This window comes from Malaclemys terrapin, chromosome 6, assembly GCF_027887155.1.
Source record: "Malaclemys terrapin pileata isolate rMalTer1 chromosome 6, rMalTer1.hap1, whole genome shotgun sequence".
Taxonomy (NCBI): Eukaryota; Metazoa; Chordata; order Testudines; family Emydidae; genus Malaclemys; species Malaclemys terrapin.
The window spans coordinates 54,845,426-54,869,955 of NC_071510.1; the positions used below are offsets into that span (position 1 = coordinate 54,845,426).

Genomic DNA, 24,530 nt, shown 5'->3' on the forward strand with positions numbered 1-24,530 from the left:
TTAAAAACACTTATTCATATATTTTACACCATTATAAATGCTGGAGGCAAAGCAGGATTTGGGGTGGAGGCTGACAGCGCGCGACCCCCCCCCCCAGGTAATACCCTCATGACCCCCTGAGGAGTCCTGACCCACAGTTTGAGAACTCCTGAAATAAAAGTCAAGACACTCAGTAGGCATCTAGGGAAGATAAATCCACACTTTTTGACATTATGCATCTCAGGGCAGAAACCAGATTGAAATGATTTAAAATCATTTTGAGGCTTTGTAAAACTGATGCAAAAATTTGTGCCTTTGCAATTTTAGATTAAAATTTACACAGAACTAATGCTTTTTTTAAATGCTCCCATGCAGAATAAATGCTTTCTTGAAATGCCATTATTGGTGTATCTTAGTTGAATTTTACACAAATGCTATATGCAAAAAACTAAATATTGAAAATTAAAGGTCCTGATCCCATAAGTTCTTGAATTCAACAGGACTACCACTGTGCATGCTAAGCATGTGCATAACTGTTTCCAGAATTAAAAGTTAAAATTTTTATTAAAAAACTTAGTGGCATGAAATCTTTGTCGCTTCAAAATGAAAGTTACCTCAGTTTTAACAATTAAACGTTATTTAAGTTATGGTGAACTTAAACAAAAAAAAGTCAGGCCAAAGTTCAGAAATAGAAACCTTAAGTTAGATTTCTAGGCCTGAATTTAGGCTCTTAATGTTGGCATTTTCAAAAGCACCTTTGTGATTTAGGCACACAGGTCCCACTGACTTCAAACTGCAAATCCTGATGAAAGAGGACAGTATGATCAAAATATTTCAAGCTTCCTTGAAACGTAGAAATTCAATATATCGAAAAGTAACACTGTTTGCAAACACAGCTCAGGCTCTTTTGCTTATCAATTTTGGATTGGAGTTTGTGGTGTTGTGCATTAAGGATATTAATGAGGCCCTGGATTTGTTTCAGCACAGATGAGCAATTTAAGTGTGAAATTTTTCCTACTGAATTTCAGATCTCAGTTGGGGGAAAGGAGATTTAGCAATTAAACTAAGAAACAAGTACTACTATAACAATTTAAGACTATAAAATGAAAAGTAAAAAAACAAAAACAAAAATACATGTAAATATATGATTTAAGTTTTTTTAAAATCATGATTTTTAGCCACTGAACAGAGACTGAGTTTTACCTTTTCTCTTGGCTAACAGACACGCACGTGCACACGAGAGAGAGGGGGGGGGGGGGGGGGACGAGAACACACATATGTATGCATGCACGGTGCAAACACATCAATGAATTTTCCTCTTCCACCACAAGAATTTTGGAGTCTCACTACCATAGTATGACTCTTTTCAACTAGGGTACACTTTTCTGACCTTGCCACTAATGCTACTCCATAAATTTGTTACTGTAAGGCTTTATTGAGATGTACATTAAACAACCCCTCTCTCTCAGTGACCAAGAGCATTACCTACTGTAGCTTGTCTAGTACCACTACCCTGAGACCAGAAATCCTAGGGTTGAATTTATGCATAGGTCCCTAGTATTGACTATAGATGCTTTCACACCATGTAATTGGACTGTCTGAAACAATTTTAAACGAACATTAAGACAGAGGATTTCTTTTTTTACCTTCTTGAAAAGCCAACATGATCTATTTTTGTATAGTCCACCACTAACAAAGATTTCTGAAGCGACATAGCTGAAAGTCATTTATATATAGGTTCCAGACAATATTAGCAATGTGCCCAATGTTCCTCCGCCAAATCATCGTAGGTGGAACTGCTTTCTACTGCATTCAAATTGTATTCAATTCTTATTCAATATGAATGCAAATACGCCCCCAAATCAGAGTGAATGCCAGTGTCACTCCAGAGCAGCTTAATCAGACTTATTTAGTTTAGTGAAGGCACCAAGAGTCAGCTCAGTAACACTGTTTGACAAAAGCATTTCACAAGCACAAAAATGAGCAAAAAAATACAATAAAGTAAAAAACCAGACTTAAAAGTTATTCACATTTATATAGCTACATTTTTGCTATAGTGAAAGGCATCTTATAGCCCAGGAAATTTTCTCTTAGTGTGAAGCGCTTGTTATTTATGTTGCTCAGTATATTTACAATATTTTGAGGAAATGTGCAATACTTTGATAACTTTTCTAAGTATTTTAAATTGCTGTCTACCAAAGCACTTTCCACAAAATACTGATATTTTCCATTTCTTTGTTGCAGATGCAGCACATAAATAAATGCACATAATCTATAAACAATAGCAATGACTGCTACATGTTAACAACAACAAATCAGCTCTCATTCATCAGGTCACAAAATATTTGATACAGGAATCAGGATAGAATCTGTCCCCCCACCACCCTGTACAGCACTGCAGAAGTAACCATGTGCATTAATTTGGGGATCAGGGAGATGGGTGAGGAAAGGCATCTTCCACTTTCCTATGAACCATCACACTGGTCATTGCTAGAGACAGGTATAAGGCTTGGTGAGCTAACTGTCTGATTAGATACAGCAAATAAAACAGTTACTTACCCTACAGTAACTGTGGCTCTTTGAGCTGCTATAGTCAATGTAATTTCCACTGTAGGTGTGCATGAACGAAAAAGGTTTTTTTAATAGTTATGTCAGTCAGGAATGCACACATTCCCCACATTACCTTGTGCTCCCACCATGACCTTCTGTCAGTTCCTTGTAATTCAAAGTTTGTATTGGTGAGGACTTCAAAAAGTTGGACAGAGGGCAAGACATGGGATCCACACTAATTACAACAGATCAAAGAACCAGCGACTATAGGGTAAGTAACTGTTCTCTCTTCTTTGAGTATGTGTCAGTGTAGATCCCGCTGCAGGTTACTGGCAAGCAGTATCCTCCCTGGATGGTAGGACTGAGGAGTTTTCACTGTATCAGTCAGACAGTGAAGAATTGCTCTCCCAAAATTTGACATCTGGCTTTGCTGCCATGTCAAGTGCATAATGTTTGTGTGACACAGTCAGGGCCGGCTCCAGGCACCAGCCCACCAAGCTTGTGCTTGGGGCAGCACCTGGAGGGGGGCGGCGCTCCGGCCCCCGGGGAGAGCGGGGCCACGGCCGGGCTCGCCGCCCTCCCCCCAGCGCTCTGGCCGCCGGTGGGAGAGCGGCGAGCCCTGGCTGGGGCTCGCCGCCCTGCCCCCTGCGCTCTGGCCGCCGGGGGGAGAGCAGAGCCCCGGCCGGGGCTCGCCGCCCTTCTCCCAGGGCTCCCGCAGGGGTGGTGGTGGTGGGGGGGGGGGGGGGGCGCGCGCGGCGGCTTTTTTGCCTGGGGCGGCAAAAAAGCCAGAGCCGGCCCTGGACACAGTCAACTGTTACTGGGTGTGAAAACAAGAAATCCAAGTCCCTGGAGAAGCAGTTGTACGTAGTGGCCTACACCAGGAAGTCAGAACTAGAGTTGTGATCCAGCCTAAGCTAATCAATCACTAATCTTCACAGAAACTGCTAGGAGTGGGAGGGAGCCCAGCTCACTTCAGCAGATGATAGTCAACTCTAGGAAGGGTGTTCTATTGCTTCCAGGGGGATTGCCTAGTGAAAACTTGTCGGGAGGCTGACAAGTAACCCAGGAAGGCTAAAATGGAGCCCAAGAGATTCTGGAACACGACAGACCTTCAGAAAGGAAAGTATCAAATTAGGAACAGCAGGCATGGGCTGGGCCTGCTTCCTTTAAAGCAGGGGTCTCAAAGTCCAGGCCCACGGGCCATCTGCGGTCCGAGAACCTCCCCACTGTGGCCCACAGAGGAGAGACGCATGCAGATACACTGCCCAATGTCTGCTGCAGATACCGCTCCACTGCAGCTCCCATTGGCTGGGGGAGACGGGCAGAGATACCATCACTAGTCACTGGGCAGAGTCACCCATGGAGGCAGCATCATTAGTTGCCGGGCAGTCAGACGTGGCGGCAGCATCACTTTTTTCCACAATTAATATAAACAAGCCAAAAGACTGAACACAACTATCTGATGCACACCTTACTGCAATCCTGAAGGTTTCAACTGCTCAGTCACGGAGGCCAAACAACAAACTGACAGAACTGAAGTGTTGCCAGGTGTCTGGCAAACACTAAAAACTCTGGCAGGCGAAGAATTGTATAAAGTTGTAAGACAGTTTTATTATTTCTAAGAAATTCAAAATAAAAAATACAATAAATGTTTTCTTTTCTGAACACCATCTTCAGTGACATTATTGGCCTGCTGGGAGGATTTGAGGACTGGCACTGGCCCTAAGGTAAATTGAGTTTGAGACCCCTGCTTTAAAGACTTGAGTTCCCAAAAGGAGGGGAGAGGGGAGTTTAATTGCTCTTGAAACACAGAGCAGAAACTTGTAGAATTTGGACTAAAAATAAATTGATAACATAAATACCAATACACCTCTATGAAGTACTGCTAGAGTCTTGGGCTTCTTCCCCACTATTTGTGGTGGTCAAGTCATCCTAACTCACCAGGAAATAACCTGGTGGCAGTTTAACACAAATTAGTGAGTTACTCCATAGAGCTGCCTTGTAAATCTCCGAGAGGCATGTTCCTAAAGCAGGCAGAAGATGCTGTTTGTGCCCTGATGGAGCATACCTTGGCATTTAGAGAGGCTCCCCAACCATTTGATAGCATCTGGAAATACATCGTGTGATACACTTAGAAATTCTCTGCTGTGTTACAGCTTGGCCTTTTGCTGCACCAAATATGACTACGAAGAGATGGCATGACAGCCTGAGGTAATAGAGCAAAGCTCTGGAGACATCCAGAGTAGGCAGTTCTTCTCCCAACATTGAATGAAGCTTCAGGAAGACAGGTAAACAGATTTGTTTAGGTGGAATTTGAGACCACTTTAGGGATGAACGTGGGATGTGGTTTCAGCACCAGCCTGTCCCTATGGAAGCATATATAAGGCAATCCGGTCATAAGAGCTTGGAGTTCACTGACACTCCATACTGAGGTAATGGCCAAGATAAAAACAGTCTTGCTGGTAAGGGGGTGTTCTGAGCACTCTGACAGTGCTCCATAAAAGCTATAGGAAAACGACACCGAGATCCCATGTGGGAATCAGGTCTCTGACTGGAGGCAAAGTACGAAGGAAGCTCTTGAAAAATGTTGATATCATACATAGGGTGTGAGAAGACAGTCTGACTGCCAGAGTGCAACATGCAAATACCATAGCAATGTGAACCTTAAGGGTGTCCTTGTATATTTTGGGAGCAGCATATAGTCCAGGATCTTTTCAGTATTGGGGCTGCCAGTAAGTCAACATTATTCTGAGTTGCCCATATAATCTTTTTTCATTTCAAGGATAAGTCTTCCTGGTGGAAGGTTTTGTGTTTTATATAAAATTTCTTGAACTTGTTGGGGGCAATCTGTCAGTGCTTAACCAGCCAACATCAAAGAAGTCTGGTGCAACAACTGCAGGTTTGAGTGCATTATCTGACCTCCATTCTGAAGTTAGGTCCAGGCACGGTGGCAGGTGCATGGGACATTCGAGAGCCGAATAAGTCTTGACTAGTATGGGGCTATTTCGATAATCCCAGCCTTGTCTGATCTTGGATATTATCCTGGGAATCAGATAAAAATTATAGGGAAGTGTATAAGAGTCCTTGAGACCATCACCTCTTCTGAAGCAGAAATGCAGACATTTAGTATTGTCCTCTGTGACAAATGAGTCTATGACAGGAATCCCCCCACTGACTGAATATTGTGTCTAGGATGGATTTCTGCAGTGGCCACTCAAGATTGGTCACTATATGTCTTCTCAAGTAGTCTACTAGGTTGCTGACCCATTGAAAGTGTTGAGCCACTGTGATTACCATGGTGACAACACCATATCCAGAACCTGATGGGTTCATGGCAAAGAGAGGATGATAGCGTACCTCTTTGCTTGTTTAGAGTGCATTGCAAATGTGTTGTCAATCAGGATTTGCACCATGGAGTTCCACAGAACAGGTAGGAACACTGTGTAGGCCAGTCTGATGGCCCTCATTTCCAGGATGTTCATGTGTAGTTCCCAAGACCATGTGTTTTGCATTTGCAGATATTACAGGTAGGCACCCCCTATGAGTCTGTGATAAGAGTAGACAGGGAGGGGACAGAAGGGCATCTCTTTTCTCACATTTACTGGATCTAACCATGAAGCAAGCTCCCATAGGACTTGAGGCAGGAATGTGAGCCCTTTGTGCATGGACCTCAGCCACACTTGCAAGGACTGTAAATGAAATGTGGCAAGTGGCGCCATATGTTCACATTAACTTGTGACATTGTAGCCCCAGACACATATGCACTATCATCATCAGACTAGGCTGTAGATCATACACCTCTGACTGAAGTGACTGGCACCTGTCCTCTCTGGTGCCTGGAAGTGGATCTGGAGCAGGGGCGGGCAAACTTTTTGGCCTGAGGGCCGCATTGGGTTTCAGAAATTGTATGGAGGGCCGGTTAGGGGAGGCTGTGCCTTCCCAAACAGGCAGGCATGGCCCCCGCCCCCTATCCAACCCGCCCCTGCTTCCCTGACAGCCCCCCGGTACTCTTGCCCCATCCAACCCCCGGTGTTCCCTGACTGCTCCCCTGGACCTCTGTCCCATCCAGCACTCCTGCTCTCTGTTCCCTGACCGCCCCCAGACCTCCCCACCCCTAACTGCCACCCACTGCCCCATCCAACCCCCGCCTCCTTCCTGACTGCACCCACGGGACCCCTGCCCCATCCAACCACCCCTTCTTCCTGTCCCCTGACTGCACCCACAGGACGATTACCCCATCCAACCACCCCCTCTCTCTATCCCCTGACCGTCCCCGGAACCCCCACCCCTGACTGCCCCCTGTCACCCCACCCAACGCCTCCTCTCATTCCTGACTGCCCCTCTGCCCCCCTCCGGACCTCTGCCCCATCCAACCACCCCTTCTCCCTGACTTCCCCCGGAACCCCTGCCCCCATTCAACCCCCGTTCCCCACCCTCTGACCGCCCCAACCCCTATCCACACCCCGGCCCCTGACCACCTCCCGAACTCCCCTGCCTTCTATCCAACCCCGCCTCCCCCACTCCCTGCCCCCTTACCGCGCTGCCTGGAGCACCAGTGTCTGGCGACGCAGCTGCACCAGGACAGGCAGCCGTGCAGCACAGAGCACCAGGTTAGGCCCTGGCTCTGCAGGTGTGCTGCCCCAGGAACTCGCTGCTCCGCCGGCCAGAGCATTGCGCCAGCGGCACAGTGAGCTGAGGCTGCGGGAGAGGGGGAACAGCGGGGGAGGGGCTGGGGGCTAGCCTCCCAGGCCAGGAGCTATGGGGCCGGGGAGAACGGTCCCGCGGGCCATAGTTTGCCCACCTCTGATCTGGAGTCTATTAAAGCTCTGATGAAGTCTATAGTCTGCAATCATGCAATACAGGATTTCTAGTAGTTCAACAGACCTACCTGAGACAATAGGGAAAGGACATATTATATGGCCGTTGCAATATCCTGGTGGGAACTGCCCCGATCAGCGAGTTATCCAGGTATGGGTGGACATGAATTCCCTGTCATTTTAAGTGTACTACTCGTACTACCAAGCATTTTGTGAATATTCTCAGTGCAATAGGAGTCCAAAGGCTACAACCCTGTATTGATAATGAATGGCCCCACTGTTGATCTTAGATACTTTCTCCAGGTTGGATGGATGGCTAAGTGGAAGTATGCATCTTGCATACTGCGAATCAGTCCTACGCTCGAAGAGATAGAACAATGGAGGCAAGTGTTATCATCCTGAAACTGAGGAGAAATATGTATTTGTTGAGTCTCCTCAGGTTTTGGATAGAACAAAGACCTCCTGTCTTCTTCAGAATGAGAAAACACTGGGAGTAGAAGCCTTTTTCCCCCCAAACTCTATTGCAGGGGTTCTCAGACTGGGAGTTGGGACTCCTCAGGGGGTTGCGAGGTTATTACGTGGGAGGGGGGGTCACGAGCTGTCAGCTTCCACTCCAAACCCCGCTTTACATCCAGCATTTATAATGGTGTTAAATATATTTAAAAAGTGTTTTTAATTTATAAGGGGGGTTTGCACTCAGACTTGCTATTTGAAAGGGGTCACCAGTACAAAAGTTTGAGAACCACTGCTCTATTGGGACCTACTCTATGGTTCCCAGACAAAGAAATGAGGCCACTTCTATTTTGAGACTTTTCTCACAAGACCCTGCTACAGAAGGACTGTTTGATGTCATGACAGACAATACGCAGTGCAAAGAGGTGAGGCAACTCTAAAGATCGTACTCTCTAGTCTAGGTCTAATGTGGCTCTCAACAGCTTTGTCAAATCTGCTAATGCATCATAGGAGTGGGGTGCATTGCTTAGAATATGGTGTGATAGTCTCCTCTTCCTATCTCCAAACACCTTTTTGTCATGATATTCCATCTGTCTGGGATGGTAGGATGACATGCACTGTGAATGGTCCATCTTGTGGCATGGAGCAGAGGTGTAAGCCCCCAGAGAATGCAGGGTAGCTTTCAAGTCCTTCAGTCAGTGCATAGCACTGCCTGTCTGCATGCTGAACAGCCCTGAGCCCTGAAAGGACAAGTCCTCTATCATGGCATGCATTTTTCTCAGGATGCCCAATGCCTAGAACCACAGTGCTCTATGCGTGACCACTACAGTGGCCAAAGACCGATCTGCAATGTCTAAAGCATCCATTGCTGCCTGCAACACTGTCTTGGCCACCATTGGTGCTGGCCTTTCTAAATTATGTCCTGAAGATCCTCTGCTGTCATAAAGGAATTTCATGTTGAACAGGGTGACACCCTTTCTTGTAAGTATCATTCTTCAGCAGAAAGGGCTGGCTGTTAGCCTCACACAGCTGGAGCGAAGCTGAACAGCATGACTTCCTCTCAAATAAATTGAGTATTTTAGGGTCTTCGTCCTTAGATGTGCTTTAGCTCAATTTCTACCTCTCTTGTACAAGTCACATAATTAAGGAGCCTAGCTTGGGGATAGCGCAAAGGTCCTCAAATCCTGTGGGAGGCACCTGGTACTTCTCAGCTTGTTTTGCCATTGGCATTACTATGGATGGAGTCTGCCACAGAGCTTTAGCGAGGTCAAACAGTCCCTCAGTAATGGGGAGGGTGATCCTGACAAGACGAAAAGCTGACAGGTTTTCAAACAGCTTGTGAGATTTCTCTGATCTGATGACTGCTGAGACTGGAAATTGACAAAAGGAGCGCCTGGAACACCCTGAAGTCATCTGGTGCCAGTACTGATATCAAGACTTACAGTTTCATCTGGCAACAAAGAGAAGAGATTCTTTAGCGATGAGCTGGGATGTTGATGTTGTTCTGACCCTAAATCTGGTTCTCTCTGGTATTCAGGTATTAGTGGTCTGATCATGCATACTGCTAGCAAGAGAGAGCTCTTTCTTTCCCTCTGTTATGGAAAATGGCTTCTCAATGCCTGTGATACTGGCTGTATAACACAGGAGTACAGTGGACTTTGTTGGATGTTGGTCAGTCTAATGCCAGTCTTGATGGACCGGTGGTGTTTGAGATCTATAAGATAGCATTGATCCCAATAGCATTGATCGCAGACCACAGGGGAGAGTTCTCTACTCAATGATGGGAAAACATATGCCCCAGTGATGGTGAGAAGCAGTAAGCCTCTTCTGGGGCAGCACCAACATCTACAGTGCTCGCAGTACCAGAGTCTGTACCAGTGCCAGTAGGTGTCTTGGCATCAATGATGGATCCAGTTCTGCCCTAGTCTCATCCCCCAAGACCAGGGTTAACAATGAGTGGTGCATTATTGGAGCCAGGACTAGGGCCAGCAGAATCTGCTGCATAGTAGCCTGCCCTTTCTCAGTTCTTGAGTCTGTACAGGGCTTGGACTTCTCTGTGAATGCTTTGCGGCAGTCTGTCCTTGTGGGATGAGAGTGAGCCTCTTCGTGACTGTCTACCTCTATATTTGGAGCACCCCTTCTTGGTACTTGATTTCAAAACATGAGGTTTTGGTGCTAGCTTCAAAATTGATGTCGAGGGCAGCTTCAGTGCCAAGAATGCCTGTACCAGATCTTCCCATGGAGCAGTCTTCATGGTAGTTGAACATAAAAGATAAGTAGTAGTGCTGAAGACTTCGTAAGGTTTTGAAGTTTATCCTGAGTTATGAACTAGTGGTCTGACAAATGCCAGCTCTAGCTCGTTGCCACAGGCAGTAAGAGGGAACAGAGGGAGGGATGCAGCCTTCCTGCCATTAATGCCTTCTGATCTCACATGCATGAAGTTCATGTGCACCTAAGTGGGATCCATACTAACACATACTTGAAGAACCTATGATACATTTTAGTCTGTTAAAAGACTTAACCCACAAATGGTAAAAGAAAAAAAAAATTACTTTTATAAATCCCCAGAGGCCTCCAGCAGATGCTTCATTCTGTATGCCAGCTCCTCTGGGGTCTTCATGCTCCTCTGGGAAAGTTATTGCAGAGCCACTTCCAGTTCCGGGCATCAGAGAGGATGGGAAAGTTGTTTGTTGAGTAACAGGATTTGTCAAGACACCTGATAAGCAAAAACAAGCCACACACAAACATTCATGTATCTTACCACAATTAATTTGCTATAGCAATATTCTTTTAGCTGTCTTAAAGCAATACAGAGGCTGGAAATAAGAAAGCAGAAGCCAGCACCACATGACCAGCCAGCTCTCTATATATCACCAGCTAGTTTAGAAACTACTGCATTAGAGTATAATTTATGGATTCAAAATGTTATACTATAGTATTGTACAGCAAGTGGAGTTTCTTCCCTGTTCTGAACAGAGCCCGCATACATTACGTACAGTGGAGTTTGGCTACACAGGTTATCCTGAGTAACTTTTTGTTTTAGTTGCATTTTTTCCCCTAAACTTGTATGTTCCTAGGGTTTCCCTGAAATGACACTTCTATCCTAGACCATGACTACTTCTCCCCAAAAGAGCCACTCCCACCTCTTTATACTCAAAATGAGTTAGTTACACCTGACATAATACAGAAGTCAGCCAGCATTTCTCTACAGGGAGGCAGGTTGAATAGAAAAATGCTGACACCCTACTACCCCTTATGTTACACATAAGGTCACTAATGAGAACTTGCCTCATCTTACAAAGACAGAACAAAATACTACCTGTGACTGAAGGTGCAGAAAACGATGGCATCAGCGGGGTCTGTGGTGCTCGCCCAGCATGACCTCTGGTAATGTCATAGGATGAAGCAATGGAAAATCCTGAAATGGGGGGTGCCGTGGGAGGTGCAGAAAGGTTAGGGCTAGGAATACAGCTTAGGGGAGGAGGTGTTGAGAAATGGGACATGGCACCGCTAAAAGCTGAAGCGGTTGGAGGGGTAATAGGAGGTGGGGCAGGAGTTAAAGGGGGTGCAATAGTTGAAACTGTTGCAGAAGGCACAAATGGCAAAGGCGCGGATGACCTCATAGGAGGAAGTGAAGACACTAGGGGTGGTAGAGGTGTGGAGAATGATTGAGGAGGGAAAGATGGGAGAGGGGATATGTCTGGAGCAGTGAGAGAACTGGACAAAGCTAGGAGGGGAAAAAACAGAAAAAAGAAAAGGCACTTTAATAAAAAGTTATCATAGCTTTAAAATTCTTTACAAAATATCTGAATAAGATACCTAAAGCTTTTCCCCAAAAAATAAGTTTGAGTTCAAAACCTAGTTGTATGAAGTAATGATTCCAGTTACAAGTAAACTTTCACCAAAAAAGTAAGTGATTCCCCATCTTCCACTGTGACCCCCATCAGATATCAAGCTAGACAGCAGCAGGATGGATCAGTATTTGAATGGAGACTTCCACAAGTGGCCTCACGTTTTGCCAGTTCAATAGGTGACAATCTGCTTTCTGAGTCACTACTCAATTAACACTCCAACATGATATTAGGAGGAATTGTGCTACTGGAAGAAGTTTTCATTAGAGATTCTGTAAGACTTTAACTAGATTCCACCTTGAATTATTAAATTCCAACTACCTTAATTTCACCTAAGTTTTAACTAGACAGGTATGATGTATTCTGCTATACTTCCTGTGCTAAACTCTTGGGTAGTACTGCTATACACTGTTAACAGCTTCCACATTTCACCTCAGTAGCGGTTACCTTTCGGTACTGTGAAATGATTGCTGTGTGTGATGGCAGTATAAAGTGTAGAGAGTACTTTGAGTTTAAGATACATAATAATGCAAATTAACAAGAAAAGAATACTTTAATGATATAAGGTGACGGGCGTGAAGGGAAGAGTTAGGAAATGCTTAAATTAAGGTTCTCACGTCAACATTATTGCATACCCCATGGCACCAACTGCTATTAAGAGAAGAGTGCCTATGTAAAAATGATACCATCTTTCTCAACAGTTCTGATCCCTGTGTGAATTCAAAATCGTTACAAAAATAACTCATTACTTTTTATGCCTTTTAGTAATTCAGAGGCAAAACAACTACTGGAAAGTGCACTAGATTCTAAGTTTCAACTGGAAGGTCAGATGTTACTCTGAGGTTGCACAAAATGGTGCACACACTAGAAAATCAGGTCAAGTGAGCAGGTTATTTCCCCACATGATCCTGCAAAATCTTCAGATTATCTACAGTACTAGCCAACTCTATTACTATTCCCTACACAGCAGTCAAAGCCTCTATCTTCCCCACCCATTCCTCCATAAAAACCCTAGACATACACCCACATAATTTCTTATAGAAGTGTAAGTTTAAAAAGCCATATTCTTAAAAGATGCAGCAAGTCATTTAAGGAGCACACTATTGGGATTAAGGAAGAAATTAAGTTCTTCAATTTAGTCTGGAGAAGTGCACTGCAATTATACTGATTATAATTTTGCTTTCGCTTGGACTAATTGCTATGCTTCAAAACACATGAACAAGCAAAACCCAGTTGCTTGGAAGCCTCTTATACCTAATGAGACAGGTGTGGTGGTGGTGGCAATGGTGATACCAGCAGCTACCGCCCCTGCTGTGCTTGGCGGGGGAGTGCCAGGTGGGGTCGTCTCTATTCCACTCTCTTCCATCATTTTTCTTCAGCTACAACAAACTGCAGAGAAACAAAATCTGTATTGAGAAATAAGACAAAACTATTTCAAACTGAATTACAAAGAAAGGAGCATGCTATAGTGGACTAGATGCTGGTTTAGGAGCCCAGGACAGTTCAAATACCAGTTCCAAAAAGAGTCTTTTGAGGAGCCCTAGACAAACCATTTATTCAGTGTCTCGCACATCTGTACAGTAATATTCTTTTCCCACCTTATACTAGAGACTATGTTTCAAATTCAAAACTTCTCTCTGAAATCCTTACTTCTAAAACACCTTTCATTTAAGGATATGAAATATGTTACAAATAACAGCATTTCTGCCGCCCCAAGCAAAAAAAAAAAAAAAAAAAAAAAAAGCCACAATCGCAATCGGCAGCGGCAATTGGGGGAAAAAAAAAAAAAAAAGGCCGCAATCGCGATCGGTGACGGCAGTTCAGCAGCAGGTCCTTCGCTCCTAGAGGGAGTGAGGGGCCTGCCGCCCCCGAATTGCTGCAGGTGCCGCCCCTCTCCCTTGGCCGCCCCCAAGCACCTACTTGTTAAGCTGGTGCCTGCCCTGGTTACAAACACTAAACCTCACAAAATCCACACAAAGCAGATAAGTACATATTGCCATTTTACAGATAGATAAACTAAAGCACTCAGACTGTGCACTTGTTTTCAACAGGGTGCTGAGCACATCAACTTATTTCAAAAGAAGATGTGGTAGCAATTCTGTAAATTCAAGTGACTTGCCAAAGATCACAAAGGAAACCATTGGCACATCTGGGAACAAAACCCATGAAATCCTGAGTCCATGTCCTCTGCTTTAACTATGACCTTGTTTATATTCAACTTGTGCTGATGTAACTAATTGAATATAAAAATCTATGTTGTTATACCAGTGCAAATCCCTAATACTGACACAATGGAAAACAGTTTTAAATTGCACTTAAAGTGACTTACTGCATTAAGCTTAAGCACAATTTAAAGCAGATTCAGTGTGTCTACACTAGGGGGTTACCCCCGGTGTAACCAGATGGATTTTTATAATGATTTAGCTACAGCAGTTGATGTTTACCAAAACAGACAAGCCCTATGGGACCACACTATCTCTTCCTCACTAATCTAATGAGAGCATCAAAGATTAATACTGAATGACAAACTGCCTTCTTTCACCACCAGGATCAGTACAGGATAGGAGTGTCTTTCATCATGCTAAAACACTGGAAAATCCATTTTACTGCAAGAAACATGAAACCATACCCTTGCTTAAAAATACCTTATTAAAAAGGCAGCACAAAATGTGTGGGAAGCAGGAGAGAGAGATGGGGGAAAAACATGCAAATGAATTCTCAACTTTCCTTTTCTCCCATTTCTGATTTGTATTCTACAGTACAAAGGTAATTTAAAATAATAAAATAATAATAATAATGTCTTGTCTCTCAAGTCTGGTAAACCAGGTACCGGTAGCTATTATTTGCTTCTTGGAAGAATGTTTCCTAAGGTAGCTATAATGAAATACAAATCCCATGTGAACTCATTATATGTATAACAAATAGACTGAATCTTGATAAGAATTGTCCATAATATCCATTACGCCAGGAGCTATCAAGCTCTGACAGCATATTCCTTTAACAAGGCACACTGGAAAATGTGCTAAAAATGCAATACAATACACATATAGAAACTTCCACTTAGAAAATTACAGGGTTTTTTTCCTCCTAGTAAAAAGTCATATTCCATGTAAAAAAGCCTAAATAGTCAGCTACTGATTTAACACTAAAAATGTTCACATTCTTGTTACCTTGTTATTCTTGAGGAAGGTAAAATATATACCTTCATATACACACACACACAGACATACAGCTAAGAGAAGGTATAGCAACAGTCAATTCTGACATATGCTCACAGGTGAACTGTAAAGCTCCTGAGAATAAATGAAAGTTTAAATTATACAAGGAACAGTTCTGTCGCCCCTGGAAAACACAAACAGAAGGCTTTGCACAAAAGGTTCAGGTGACAAGGAGGGAAATGGAATACTTGAGCCAAGTTACAGAAAGGCAACAGATCCATTCCATGTCCACTATGCAGTGCTCTTCATGGCTGAGGTCCCGCAACATGGGGGGAATTCCCCATATGCCATTAGATCTACTTTCTACAAGCCAGCCCCTTTCCTCCCCAGCTCAAAACCTCTCTCCATTCAAGAACAGATGAAGGACCTCTGAAGCAGCATTCTGCAGCCTGTAGGGGTATGGATCCTGTCTGCAGAATCTCTGCATCCACCCCAGTCCCCTGCAGTGGAACGGCATTGGGTAGGGCCTTCCATTAAACTTACCTGGGCTGAAGGATTTGTTTTTAATAGCATGTTTTTAAAAAGCTAACAGCACAAGTTTATATTTCACAATAAAAACATTCCTAAAGCTCTTCCTCCTTCAATTACCTGCCAAAAATCCAAAGTTGTTTTTATGGCTGTGAAGACATTAGTTATTCTTGAGCAAACAAGAAATTCTCAATTCAGATCCTAGCAGACAAGTTTACTCCTAAGGGAATTCTGCACCAAAAAAAAAAAAAAAAAAAAATTCTGAGCACATTTTTAAAATTCTGCGTACCTTATTTGTCAAAATAACACAATATCACACCCGTTTCAATTATTTTTGAAAACTTTACCCTTCCAGTCTTTTAGTCTATTCTCATATTTTTACCCTACCCCCCCCCCCCCCCCCCAGAGTTACCATATTTCCAGTTTCCAAATAAAGGACACTGCCTTTCACTATGGGTGAGGGGAGAGTTGGGGGAGGGTACGGTTGCGGGGTGCTGGAGGGGTGTTTGTACTGGGAGGGGGGATTTGGCGGATGCTGGAGTGGGTATGTGGGGCCTTAATCTTGAGATGGAGGGGCAGTGCCACCCCCTGTCACAGTGGCAGGGAGGCTGGCGCAGACCCAGAACATAGAGCAAGTCTGTCAGTCAGGGCCTCCTTGCAGGGCTCTCCCCCTGCCCAGGGCTGGGAGCCAGTGCCTGGGTGGGCAGGATCCAGCAGCTGCAAGGGACCAATCAAATGTGGATGCAGGGGAGGGACCAATCGCAAAGCAGACCAATCAGGGCTCTTTCTGAGCTGCAACATCTGCTCTGCAAGAAACCCGGACATTGTCTCTTATTAGAAAAATTTGCCTGGACAGAGGGTGGAGCATCAAAAACAAAGTGGATAAAAATCAACGATTTTAAAAATAAATAAATCAACCAATCAGATTTTTTTTAATTTAAATCGGATTTCTTTGATAAAATGCTTTTTGAGGAAAAAAGCAATCTAAAGATAGTTTTAATTAAGATACAGTATAGCTCAAAAATATCTCATAATGGAATAGGGATTATAAATTCTAATTCTATAGTATGAGACAATATATTCATGTAATGCTGAAGAAAAGTTTTATAAATGAGTTCCAATAGTTCATGGATTAGGGACCCAACCTTATGGGGTTCTAGAGGCTTCTGCATAGATTATTTAGGTTAATCTTTCTATCTATTCAATGGGACTCAGCCTAGCAGACACCATCAGAGATGCTTAGTTTTGCAGTTCTCAAACTGTGGATTTGTGTCTCCAGAGGTAACACGCTTGTTAACAGCAAAAATGTTTTAAATAAATAAATAAATAAATAGAGATGAGAAATAACAGACCTCAACCGTATTGTCCCTCTGCAAATTTGCGTGCACAGAGTCAATCCCTTACCTCTCTCTAAAAGTGCAAAGTTTCAAAAAGTTCAATGAATAGAAGATTGTTGGGGGTGTAATACAGGGTTCTCAAACTGGGGCCACCGCCTGTGTAAGGAAAGCCCCTGGCGGGCCGGGCCTGTTTGTTTACCTGCCGGGTCCACAGGTTCGGCCAATTGCGGCTCCCACTGGCCGCGGTTCGCCGCTCCAGGCCAATGGGGGCTGTGGAAAGCGGTGCGGGACAAGGGATTTGCTGGCCGCCGCTTCCCGCAGCCCCCATTGGCCTGGAGCGGCGAACCGCGGGCAGTGGGAGCCGCGATCGGATGAACCTGTGGACCCGGCAGGTAAACAAACCGGCCCGGCCCGCCAGGGGCTTTTCCTACACAAGCGGCGGCCCCAGTTTGAGAACCACTGGTGTAATAGATCTGGACAAGGAAAAGAAGTCTGGAGATAAATGTGAGAAGCGAGGGATATATGCTTGTTTTGTTAAAATACTGTATGTTTGCTGCTGAAGAAAAAAATCCAGAATATTTAACATTGTTGTTTTAGTTAAATAAAAGAATTTAAATGTCTGGTGATGTTCTCCTCCTAATACAGCCTGGCAAGAATATCCTCCAAATATCAATGATTAACTTGTTGAATTTGAGATATTTATGAAGTTATTGGGAGGTGAACTATCTGCTTCAATTACCTTTGATAAATGAAATAACCAAACAATCATTCGGTTTTCTGATATAGCTGTAAAACTAATCTGAAAAGTTTACAAAATAAATCACTGTTTAAAAATGTATAGTGTGTACCTTCTAAAAATGAAATTTACATCTATCTCTGAGTTGTGGAGAATATGTATTAAGGTTATAACAACCAACAAGAATGCACTTTTATATAGAAAACCATTATTAAATCGAGTCTTCCTGATTAATTATTTAAATCAAATCCACCCTGATCAAAAAAGAGGCAATGTCTGGGAAAACCTGGACCTAGTAACTCTAGTCACCTAGTCCCCCTGCAAGACCCTCCCCTTTTACTCTCAATCTCCCCTCCTGGAAAGCAGTGGCCCCTCCTTGCAACTCTCAGCTGTTGCTCCTGCCTCTCCCTGAGGGGTGCAGTTTGCCACCTCTGGCAACTGCTGCACAGGGAAGGGACTCAGCCACACCAGGTGACCAAGTGGGGCCAGCAAACCTGGGAACAGGTTTGTCCACCCGTGCAGGTTCACTGCGAGCTAGGCTCTGCTGGGGCAGCCAGCAGCACCAATTCTGCAGGAAAAAAATGAAATTCTGCCCAGAACATTAATTCTGTGCAAATTCTGCATTGTGAAGCGGCACAGAATTCCCCCCAGGAGTAAGACAAGTAAAGAAGTCATTGGTCAAAAAGACTAAAACATGTAAGCTATTTGAGCAACTCTCCCTAACACCAATGCAACTGAAGAAGTAGGTTTTTTACCCATGAAAGTTTATGCCCAAATAAATCTGTTAGTCTTTCAGGTGCCACCGGACTCCTCTCCATAACACGTTCATTAAACAGCAGTATTCCAGATAATGCTGTGAATAAATGCTGTTGATAGGGTTTTTTTTTTCCCCCCTAAATATATTTACACACACACACACGGAATGACTGAACAGGTTCCACGTGGAACTTTCTCAGTGGTTTACTACATACATTTTCCAGAATGATTATAGGCTCAAGAGCTAAGGAACAAATAATCTAATCTAGAAAATAAGGTGTAAACAGAATACTTAAATAGAAATCTATCATCTTGATTCTCCATTACCATGCATTCTATATAGTTATTTACATTTATGTGGAATGAGTGCTAAGTGGGCAACAGCACTGCCTACCCTAAGTGTTCACATATCACAGGTATGCCCCTAAAAATCATGACTTTAAAATATATTTTGTGATTTTAAGTTTGCCTTCTAGTTCTTGAGTCGTTGAGGGGAAACTGCCTGCCCCAAAATGTGTAAGAGCATTTCAAGTTTTTTTTTTTATATATATATATATATATATATATATATATATATATATAAAATGCCATGCCACTGGCAGTTCAGAGGGGGACGTCTCCTTATCCCTTCTTAACCCCGTCTCCATCTCCCAACCCCCACTATCAGTAGCCTGTATCCTTCCCCACTCCATCTTGCTTGCCTCCTAATCCACACACTCTTCCCCTCACCCTTCCATGCTCACCTACAGTCTCCAAACCTTAAGTTCACCTACCTCCACTTTTTCGCCTCTTATTCCTTTACAGTAACCTACCCCTCACGTTTTTCCTCTGCCAACCTCTATTCCCTCACCTTCCTCAGTCTGCCTCCTACAAACACATACGACCCATCAAGCCATTGTGAATAAGGGCAAATGTCATGATTTTTTAAGCCAGGAACTGTGAGATCATAGGAAACTTAAAAACACCCAAATATCACAAAGCCCATGGTAAAGAAACCCCACAAGAATTGGCAACACTGCAAGTATAACATGCTTCCAAATTAAAAGTATCCACTCTCAGTTTGCACAGGTGTAAGCGATTATGAAAGGAGCAAGACAGTGGAGAATCAGGCCCTTAGATATAATTCTAGAGAATTAAAAGAGTATGGAAGAATAAGAGAAACCAAAAGAGGACAAATAAGGTTTGAAGACTAGTCACCACACAACTAAGCTGCTGAAAAATGTCCTGAAGAAAAATGCAGAGGCAAAGTGCCTATCAGGATCAGGCCCCAAATCCTTAGGGTATGTCTACACTACGAAATTAGTTCGAATTTATAGAAGCCGGTTTTATTGAAATCGGTTGTATACAGCCGATTGTGTATGTCCACACAATAAAATGCTCTAGGTGCTCTAGTCGGCAGACCGCGTCCACAGTACGAGGCTAGCGTCGACTTCCGGAGCATTGCACTATGGGTAGCTATCCCACAGCTATCCCACAGTTCCCGCAGTCTCCGCCGCCCCTTGGAATTCTGGGTTGAGATCCCAATGCCCGGATGATGCAAAACAGTGTCGCGGGCGGTTCTGGGTACATGTCGTCAGGCCCCTCCCTCCCCCGTCACAGCAACGGCAGACAATAGATTCGCGCCTTTTTATCTGGGTTAGTTACCTGGGTTACCTGTGCAGACAACATGGAGCCCGCTCAGCACAGCTGAGCTCACCGTCACCATATATCCTCTTGGTGCCGGCAGACGTGGGACTGCATTGCTACACAGCAGCAGCTGCTAACTGCCTTTTGGCGGTAGACGGTGCAGTAGACTGGTAGCCTTCATCGGCGATCTGGGTGCTGGCAGCCGTGGGGCTTGCCTTTTGGCAGTAAATGGTGTATTATGACTGTTAGCCGGCCTATTACAAGTCGGGTCATCGCACATTAGCAGAGTCTTCCCTGAGCAGCAGCTCGTGCAATAGGCCTGAAGACCATCGTCATACACCACCCCGTATTTGCTGCCAAGCACCCAGAAAGATGCCGAGGGCTATCAGTCACGCTGCACCGTCGTCTTAAGATGTAAAAAATAGATTTTCTCTGTATTCATTTGCTTCCCCCTCCCTCCGTCAAATCAACGGCCTGCTAAACCCAGGGTTTTCAGTTTAATCTTTGGGGGGGACCAGTCTGTGACAGTTGTTTGTGTCTCTCCCTGATGCACAGCCACCGTTCTTTATTTTAATTCCCTGTGCCTGTACGCCATGTCGTCACTCGGCCCCCCTCCCTCCTTCCCCTAGGCCGTCAGATACTACGTTTGCGCCACAGCTCGAGCCGCGAAGCGGTTCACGCCTTTTCTTTGAATTCTGGGTTGAGATCCCAATGCCCGGATGATGCAAAACAGTGTCGCGGGCGGTTCTGGGTACATGTCGTCAGGCCCCTCCCTCCCCCGTCACAGCAACGGCAGACAATAGATTCGCGCCTTTTTACCTGGGTTACCTGGGTTACCTGTGCAGACAACATGGAGCCCGCTCAGCACAGCTGAGCTCACCGTCACCATATGTCCTCTGGGTGCCGGCAGACGTGGGACTGCATTGCTACACAGCAGCAGCTGCTAACTGCCTTTTGGCAGTAGACGGTGTAGCATGAGTGATAGCCGTGGGGCTGGCAGCCGTAGGGCTGCATTGCACCAGCCCCTTCCAGGCGATGGTATATTATGACTGGTACCCGTCGTCGTCGTACTGGAGTGGCTGTCAATCATGGCCACCTGGGCAGACATGCTACTGTCTCGATGATGACGGTTACCAGTCATAATGTACTATTTTCTGCCAATTGCCCAATATTGTCTGCTAAGCACCCAGAAGAGGCCGAGGGCGATGCTGGGTGCTGGCGGACGTGGGGCTGGCAGACATGGGGCTGCATTGCTACACAGCAGCAGCCCCTTGCCTTTTGGCAGATGATGGTATATTATGATTGGTACCCATCATCATCATACTGGTATGGCTGTCACTCATGCTGCAGCGTCGGCTGCCACCTTAAGATGTAAAAAATAGATTTATTCTGTGTTCATTTGCTTCCCCTTCCTCCGTGAAATCAACGGCCTGCTAAGCCCAGGGTTTCCAGTTTAATCTTTGGGGGGACCATTCTGTGTGACAGTTGTTTGTGTTTCTCCCTGTTCCTGTACCTGTACGCCATGTCGTCACTTGGCCCTCCCTCCCTCCCTCCCTCCCTCCCGCCCTCCTTCTCCTGGTCCATCAGATACTACTTTCGCGCCTTTTTTCTGACCAGGCGCCATAGCTAGCACTGGGATCATGGAGCCCGCTCAGATCACCGCGGCAATTATGAGCACTATGAACACCACGCGCATTGTCCTGGAGTATATGCAGAGCCAGAACATGCCAAGGCGAAACCCGGACCAGGCGAGGAGGCGATTGCAGCACGGCGACGAGAGTGATGAGGAAATTGACATGGCCATAGACCTCTCACAAGGCACAGGCCCCAGCAATGTGGAAATCATGGTGTCACTGGGGCAGGTTGATACCGTGGAACGCCGATTCTGGGCCCGGGAAACAAGCACAGACTGGTGGGATCGCATCGTGCTGCAGGTATGGGACGATTCCCAGTGGCTGCGAAACTTTCGCATGCGTAAGGCCACTTTCATGGAACTTTGTGACTTGCTTTCCCCTGCCCTGAAGCGCCAGAATACCAAGATGAGAGCAGCCCTCACAGTTGAGAAGCGAGTGGTGATAGCCCTGTGGAAGCTTGCAACGCCAGACAGCTACCGGTCAGTCGGGAATCAATTTGGAGTGGGCAAATCTACGGTGGGGGCTGCTGTGATCCAATTTGCCAGGGCAATGAAAGACCTGGTGATAGCAAGGGTAGTGACTCTGGGCAACGTGCAGTCAATAGTGGATGGTTTTGCTGAAATGGGATTCCCAAACTGTGGCGGGGCCATAGACGGAACCCATATCCCTATCTTGTCACCGGAGCACCAAGCCACCGACTACGTAAACCGCAAGGGGTACTTTTCAATGCTGCTGCAAGCCCTGGTGGATCACAAGGGACGTTTCACCAACATCAACGTGGGATGGCCGGGAAAGGTACATGATGCTCGCGTCTTCAGGAACTCTGCTCTGTTTCGAAAGCTGGAGGAAGGGACTTTCTTCCCGGACCAGAAAGTGACCATTGGGGATGTTGAAATGCCTATCGTGATCCTTGGGGACCCAGCCTACCCCTTAATGCCATGGCTCATGAAGCCGTACACAGGCAGCCTGGACAGGAGTCAGGACCTGTTCAACTACAGGCTGAGCAAGTGCCGAATGGTGGTGGAATGTGCATTTGGACGTTTAAAAGCGCGCTGGCGCAGCTTACTGACTCGCTCAGACCTCAGCGAAAAGAATATCCCTATTGTTATTGCTGCTTGCTGTGCGCTCCACAATATCTGTGAGAGTAAGGGGGAGACCTTTATGGCGGGGTGGGAGGTTGAGGCAACTCGCCTGGCCGCTGATTACGCGCAGCCAGACACCAGGGCGGTTAGAGGAGCACAGCAGGGCGCGGTGCGCATCAGAGAAGCTTTGAAAACGAGTTTTGTGACTGGCCAGGCTACTGTGTGAAACTTCTGTTTGTTTCTCCTTGATGAACCCTCCAACCCCCCCCCCCGACCCGGTTCACTCTACTTCCCTGTAAACCAACCACCCCACCCCACCCTCCCCTCCCCCTTGCAGAGGCAATAAAGTCATTGTTTTTTCACATTCATGCATTCTTTATTAGTTCCTTACAGAGGTAGGGGGATAATTGCCAAGGTAGCCTGGGATGGGTGGGGGAGGAGGGATGGAAAAGGACACACTGCATTTTAAAACTTTAACTCTTATTGAAGCCCAGCCTTCTGATGCTTGGGCGATCATCTGGGGTGGAGTGACTGGGTGGACGGAGGCCCCCCCACCGTGTTCTTGGGCGTCTGGGTGAAGAGGCTATGGAACTTGGGGAGGAGGGCTGTTGGTTACACAGGGGCTGTAGCGGCGGTCTCTGCTCCTGCTGCCTTTCCTGCAACTCAACCATACGCTCGAGCATATCACTTTGATGCTCCAGCAGACGGAGCATTGCCTCTTGCCGTCTGTCTGCAAGCTGACGCCACCTATCGTCTTCAGCCCGCCACCTCTCCTCTCGTTCATGTTGGGCTTTTCTCATCTCCGACATTGACTGCCTCCACGCATTCTGCTGTGCTCTATCAGCCTGGGCGGACATCTGCAGCTCCGTGAACATCTCGTCCCTCGTCTTACGTTTTCTCTTTCTAATGTTCACGAGCCTCTGCGAAGGAGAAACATTTGCAGCTGGTGGAGGAGAAGGGAGAGGTGGTTAAAAAGGACACATTTTAGGGAACAATGGGTACACTCTTTCATTACAAGGTCGCATATTTCGGCTTGCAGGCAGCCATCGTAGGCCACAGTGTTTTGGCTTTTTTAACCTTCTTAACATGCGGGAAAGGTTGCAAACAGCAGCGCATTTCCCATATCAAGGATGAATTGGGTTGTCCATTTAAAATGGGGTTTCAATGTAAAAGGAGGGGGCTGCGGTTTCCCGGTTAACATGCGGCACAAACACAAGTAAACCACCCCCCCCCACACACACACACACGATTCTCTGGGATGATCACTTCACCCCTCCCCCCCACCGCGTGGTTAACAGCGGGGAACATTTCTGGTCAGAAGAGCAGGAACGGGCGCCTCTGAATGTCCCCCTTAATAAAATCACCCCATTTCAACCAGGAGAGCTTTCTGGAGATGTCCCTGGAGGATTTCCGCCCCATCCCCATACACGTTAACAGACTTGCTTGCTTTTTTTTTGTAATGTTTACAAATATTTACAAAGTTACACTCACCAGAGGTCTCCTGTGTGCCCTGAGGGTCTTGGGTGAGTTCGGGGGTTACTGGTTCCAGGTCCAGGGTCACAAACATATCCTGGCTGTTGGGGAAACCGGTTTCTCCGCTTCCTTGCTGCTGTGAGCTACCTACAGTACCTCCATCGTCATCTTCCTCGTTCCCCGAACCGTCTTCCCTGTGTGTTTCTCCAGTGAGAGAGTCATAGCACACGGTTGGGGTAGTGGTGGCTGCACCCCCTAGGATCGCATGCAGCTCCGCGTAGTAGCGGCAAGTTTGCGGCTCTGCCCCGGACCTTCCGTTTGCTTCTCTGGCTTTGTGGTAGGCTTGCCTTAGCTCCTTAATTTTCACGCGGCACTGCTGTGTGTCCCTGTTATGGCCTCGGTCCTTCATGGCCTTGGAGATCTTTTCTAATACTTTTCCATTTCTTTTACTGCTACGGAGTTCAGCTATCACTGCTTCATCTCCCCATATGGCGAGCAGATCTCGTACCTCCCGTTCGGTCCATGCTGGAGCTCTTTTGCGATCCTGGGA

The 24,530-nt window shown here is 45.8% G+C and overlaps 1 protein-coding gene across 4 annotated transcripts in view; it reads right to left on the reverse strand.

Moving 5' to 3' along the window:
- PRRC1 (proline rich coiled-coil 1) overlaps positions 1–24,530 on the reverse strand; it is a 45,637-nt gene that overhangs the window by 16,320 nt on the left and 4,787 nt on the right. For 2 of the 4 annotated variants that reach the window (XM_054031963.1, XM_054031962.1), the window contains exons 2-4: positions 12,905–13,039; positions 11,119–11,526; positions 10,352–10,515 (exon numbers count right to left, since the gene is read on the reverse strand). In XM_054031963.1, the coding sequence (XP_053887938.1) occupies positions 10,352–10,515; positions 11,119–11,526; positions 12,905–13,019 (687 nt within the window). In that variant the 5' untranslated portion in view covers positions 13,020–13,039. Of the gene's footprint in view, positions 1–10,351; positions 10,516–11,118; positions 11,527–12,904; positions 13,057–15,456; positions 15,568–24,530 lie in introns of all 4 variants that reach the window. The other 2 variants (XM_054031965.1, XM_054031966.1) reach the window with 2 other exon arrangements.